This window comes from Ipomoea nil, unplaced genomic scaffold (genome assembly GCF_001879475.1).
Source record: "Ipomoea nil cultivar Tokyo-kokei standard unplaced genomic scaffold, Asagao_1.1 scaffold1834, whole genome shotgun sequence".
In the NCBI taxonomy this organism is placed as follows: domain Eukaryota; kingdom Viridiplantae; phylum Streptophyta; class Magnoliopsida; order Solanales; family Convolvulaceae; genus Ipomoea; species Ipomoea nil.
Genome location: NW_017618262.1, coordinates 567,021 through 573,020, shown reverse-complemented (window position 1 = coordinate 573,020; position 6,000 = coordinate 567,021). Strand labels below are relative to the sequence as shown.

The 6,000-nt window shown below is 34.7% G+C and overlaps 1 protein-coding gene across 1 annotated transcript; it reads right to left on the bottom strand.

Annotated features, from left to right (window-relative positions):
* Positions 1-295: 295 nt before the first annotated feature.
* Positions 296-1,222, bottom strand: LOC109192811. Its single transcript, XM_019343518.1, has one exon. The coding sequence runs from the start codon at positions 1,220-1,222 to the stop codon at positions 296-298; it is 927 nt and encodes a 308-aa protein (XP_019199063.1).
* Positions 1,223-6,000: the final 4,778 nt, after the last annotated feature.

The window sequence follows — 6,000 nt, the reverse complement described above, 5'->3', positions numbered from 1 at the left end:
TGTCCAAGATCCAAGGCACTTTATCACTAGATGAGGACAGAAAATTGCCTTCTAGTTGAGAGTTGGGAACAAAATTTGCAGAAATCAGATTTGCCTGTGGTCTGATTTCCAAGTCCAGATGAGAGTTCTGACTGTGAGCACTACTTTCCCTTTGCAACATCTTCTTGAACAACATATACTCATTCTGGGAGAGAGAGACAGTGTCCTCTGAGGGCATTTGAGTAGCTATATGCATTTGGTTGACTGTCCCCATGTTCTTGCTTCTTGGCTTCCATCCGGGGGGTACCCGTGCTTCTTATAGCACTTCTCTATTGTGTGACCAGTGTAGCCACAGTAGGTGCGGATAGGTTTTTTTATTTCCATTGGGATAGAACTTCTTGGTGCCTGAATTATTCCCTGCAGCTTGGGATAAAAGAATACTACGTGCACTCAAATTGTCAACTGCTTGTGGTGAATAACCTATCCCAATATTGAATCTCCTTTCCTGCTGCTGGACTATCAAGAATGCCTCATCAACAGAGGGCAAAGGCTTCATCATCATGACCTGCGACTGAACTGAAGCATAGCTATCGTTCAATCCTCTCAAGAACACAGATAAATTGTCACTGTCAAGATATAATTGGAGTTTATCCAGCAAACCACAGTCGCATCTCCGAGCACAATTGCAAGTAGCTAGAGGCCTTATAACTTGTAATTCGTCCCACAAAACCCTCAATTTCGCAAAGTAGGCTCCCACACTGAGGTCTCCCTGTCGAACCTGATGGATTTCGGCATGTAAATCTGAGATTCGGAATATATCAGCTTCTCCGAATCGTGATTTCAGAGTTTTCCAGATCCTCTCAACTGTTCCTAGCCAAAGAACGGCCTGAGCAATCTCTGGTGAAAGCGCACGCATAATCCAGGTTGCAACCATGTTGTTGCACCTCTTCCAGTAGGGGAATTTGACATCATTTACCTCCGGTGTTGCTAGGGTTCCGTCCACGAACCCCAATTTGTTCTTGGAGAGGAGGGCCATCTCCATTGCTCTGGCCCAGGGGTGGTAGTTACGTCCATCTAGGGCTGCGGAGACGAGAATCAACGCTGGACTTTCACTATGATGCAAGAAATAAGGACTTGCAGAGTCGTTTGGGTCGAAAGTCGCATTCGTACCAACCGTCGGAGCGGCTGCCGTTTGATTGAACCCCGGAGGTCTGACTGAACTTGTTGCTCCATTCCAAGCCATGTTTCAACGCTCTGATACCATAACACGAAAGAAGGAGCAGAAGAAAGAAGAAAAACACTGTTTCATTGAAGATTGAAGAAGATACTGAGAGGTTACAAAGAGAAGCCTTTTAACTGCTGAGGCTAACTGCTAAAGCTAACTAACTTGCCAGCTGTTCTGAAGCCTAACTAACTTTTAACAGTAAAGATTAGTCCTCTAATAGAAATGTTCATCTTGGCCAAAGATATAAGTCCCATGACTTTGAAAAGAACTATCAAACTAAGTCTTGTGAGAACATATATGAAGTTCATAGCTAAGGAGTTTTCATCAACACAACTAGCCATACTCCCTCTTAGCAACTTCATCTTTAGCCTGCTCAAATAGTGCCAAGAAACATTGTGTTCGTTAAAACAATTCAAATAAGCAGGATGTTGCAAAACCTTAAATGAGCTGATTCGCTAGAATAATGTTAACACAATTCAAACAAGCTGGAAGTTGCAGAAACTCAAATGAACCAATTCGATTGGCAGAAGAATGTGAAAGAAGAAAAAAAATACAACATTTCATTGGTTAACATAATTCATATAAGCAGGAAGTTGCAAAACCTCAAATGAACGGATTTGAAAGAAGAACGTGACTGAAGAAATAAAACATTTCAATGTAAACACGTACAATTCAAATAAGCTGGAAGTTGCAGAACTTGAAACGAACCAATTTGGCAAAAGAAATACAATATGAACAGTCATTAGCCAAAACAGTCTCTAAATATCTCATATAATCAAAGTTCTGTTATTAACTTTGTTACGAAAGTAAAGAAAAGATTTCTGAATATGCTGTCGCATAGAAAAGAGAATACAAAGCCCTATAAATATATGCTAGAAGACTTCAAATAAAAAACAAGTTTTCATATGTCTAGCTACCTAAATCTCTAATACTGCCTAATCTAGAGAGATTCCAAATATTATATCTATATCCATAACAAACTTAATTCTAACCAACACAAATCTCATCATTGCACAATAGTAAGGTATGGTAGTAAGAGGAATAGTATAAGAGTTTCAACGAACTATAGTGCAAGCAGGGGTATTCACTCTTATGCATCATAAATTAAACAAAAATGCATCTTTACCTGAACCAACCATTTGCTTTTCTTGGGAGGAGGCCTTCTATTGACCACCTTCTTTATGGAATAAAAGAGACAAAAATGGGAATGACTAAATGAGACAAAATATTTATGTTTCCAATTTTGGTAACAAAGCTAAAAATAACTCCAATTTAATTTTCAAGAACAAGGAATACTTCACTATCCATCATACATATGCACGCACACAACACACATAATTGTTATCAATTGTCTTACTAAAAAAGAGAGATTCCAGGAAGTTTTTTCAGCAACAACAATTATTGAAGACATTTAGTAGAAATAGTTGTGGTGAATAGATTTTGATGATATCGTTTAGCTATATTAGGAAATTAAACTCCCCAATTTATTGTAGATTTTTCTAAGAGAGACAAAAGTCAAGGACAAATTTTGACACATGTGTTCCTCTTTTTAAAGAAACTAGTCTTTAATCATGATCAGCTATATGTAACTCTATCTACGGCAATCGTTATGCGTTGGACCCGTGTCCAGCATGCTTGCTGGACACGGGTAACAGTGCCGTTAGGCACTGTTATCTCCTTTTTTTTTTTTTTTTTTTTTTTTAAATTTCAGACCGCTTTGTTATAGGAGTATATATTCATAATTTTATTACTATATTATTAATAACTGTACATTCATAACTCCATAATTGTACGTTCATAACTCTATAACTGTACATTCATAACTCCATAACTGTACATTCATAACTCCATAACTGTACATTCATAACTCTATAATTGTACATTCATAATTATCGAAGCTCTATGTTCACAATTTTAGAGCTCTATGTTCATAAGTTTATCACTATATGTTCATAATTGTAAGTTCATAATGTTAGAGCTCTTTGTTCATAATTCGATCAATAACTGTACATTCATAATTCCATAACTGTAGATTCATAATCTCATAACTGTAGATTCATAACTCCATAACTGTAGATTCATAACTCCATAACTGTACATTCATAATCTTCGAAGCTCTATATTCACAATTTTAAAGCTCCATGGTCATAATTTTATCACTATATATGTTCATAATTGTAACTTCATAATGTTAGAGCTCTGTGTTCATAATTTCATAATTGCATAACTGTACATTCATAACGGCATAACTGTACATTCATAATCCAAAAAAAAAAAAAAAAATAACGCCGTTAACGACAAAACGCGCGCGATTTTTTTTTTTTTTTTTTTTAACTAAATGACGCAGTTTTTTTGAAAAACGACGTCGTTTTGGACCCGTGTCCATAATTCACTATGGACACGGATCCAGGGCATAATTTGCCTATCTACGGTGAGTAGTCCAGAGGGACTTAAACGTGCATCACACGAGTCGAATACTATTATGTTAATTAAGGTGAGGGTGGGGAAGTAAGTAGTTTACTCAAACAATAATAAAAATCCAAGCAATTTTGTTTTTATTTTTTTGAAATGAAAATCCAAGCAATTTTTAGATTAATAATCCAGTAGTTAGTTGACAAGACCTTTTTTTTTATAAGTAATTTTGATTACAATAATGCAACCTATGAAAACCTAACATATTGAATGGTAACTCCTTGTATAAAAAAAAAAACATTTTAATTTGATTACTCCACATTTTATACTAGCAACACGTAAAGGTTTCAAAGCACAAGAAAATGACGTGAAAATTGGTTTAAATTGGAGTGTAAAATTTGAATTATCAATTTTACTATTTATTTTAACACCAAAACTAACGGATGACCATTTTGGTTTAAAATTTAATAGTCGGAGGACTACTTTGAGTGCAATTAAAAACCAAAGAATCAATTTGAGAAAAGGCCATAGTCGGAGAACTATTTTGGGAATTAACTCTAAAATTCAGTATATAAACTTGAATGAATATAAATATGGTATACAAAATATTGAAAAGTTATACCTATGTGAAACTGTACGTATGGATCTTAATTCGTAAGACAGGCCGAATTTATGATAATTGTTTATTATTTAAGATTTTCTGGTATAATACATATCATATATTAGAGTCTTAAATTAAGTGGTACAAGTTGACTAGGCTTATCATATATTAGAACCTTAAATTAAGTGGTACAAGTTGACTTGGCTTACTAAGTAACTTTTTTTTTTTTGAAAATGGCTTACTAAGTAACTTAGTTGGACTAAATAACTAGAAGTTGTTGGACAAAATAATTAGAAGTGGTTAGTCAACCAAACTCTTTGCCTAATATAAAGGTTGGATTGATTGGATACAGAACATACATTATATAGCACCTTCATGCTACTCATAAAAATGAGAACGAGGCAACATAACAAGATATCAACTATGTTTAGAGATCAACACCATTGCTGCTACTACGAGGTTATGTTTCTCATAGATTTTATTCATTTATACATACTTATTTGATAAATAATTGATAAATAATGTGTAATGATGAAAAGGACACATTTTTATATTTAAAATAGATTTTCTGCATAAATTCTGAATAAATTTGATAGATTCTGATTCTCTACCAAAAAAGAATAATACCCCTCTAGGTGAAATTATCATGAAAGTAAGTTCAAACTTGGTGCGGCATTAGCTATTCTTCCTTCTAAAGCTATTATTTCCTACTTAATAGTTAAGTCAACTTCTTCGCCCTACCCTCGGGAGTGCTGTTTAAACGATCCGATGATTAAGAAAATAAGTAAGGCAAGAATCTCACAAATAAGTTTAAGAACTCAAAAGTTTTGTAAGGAACTTGGATTACTTGAACTCATGGATTCATTACAAATGAGGCCCCCTTAGGTATTTCACTTCCTCAATTGATGGTGGAGGCCTATTTGATCATACGGTTAAAATTTGTTCTCTAGAATCCTTCAAGAATCTCTACACAACCAAAAGGATTCCCTAATGTTCTAGAATATTCTAAGTATCTCTACATCTTTTAGTGCAATGTACTTTCAAAACTATTCTACAAACTATATGAAGCTATGTGAAAATCCAAGATAGGGATGGCAACGGGGCGGCCCCCCGTCCCCGAAACCCTGTACCCCATACCCGTCCCTATCCTCATCCCCGATCCCGCGAGGAATTAGGCTCCGTCCCCCATCAACTCTTAGTCAAAATTTTCAATTATTGTAATTTTTAATTTTAAAAACTAAAATTATATATATATATATATATATATATATATATATATATATATATATATATATATATATATATATATATATATATATTATTTTTTAATTATAATAATTATTCGGGGGCGAAGAGGGGAGATGTATCCTCGTTCCCGTCCCCAATGGAGAATTACGTGCATTCTCCATCCCCGTTCTCCGAAAATATTCTCCATCCCCATCTTCGTCGGGGTGGGGACGCAAATTGTCATCCCTAGTCTGTCTAGAAGGATGTAAGAAATCTTAAAAATGTGTAGCAAAGTGCCCCGCCGTGGCTACCAAACACCACTTAGATTCAAATCAACAATTATTTACCCAAAAAATAAAAAAGGAGAGTTATCGATTTATTTATTTTGTTTTGGTGGTAGATTTATAGGTGACGTATCACTTTTAGTCTTTCTTCGAACATCTCCCTGTTGATTCTATAATTATTGTAACATGACTACTTTTTTGTCCTCTATCAACGAATATGTTTTAAATCCCTTAATAATAAGGACATTTTGATTTATTCAACCTATCATCAT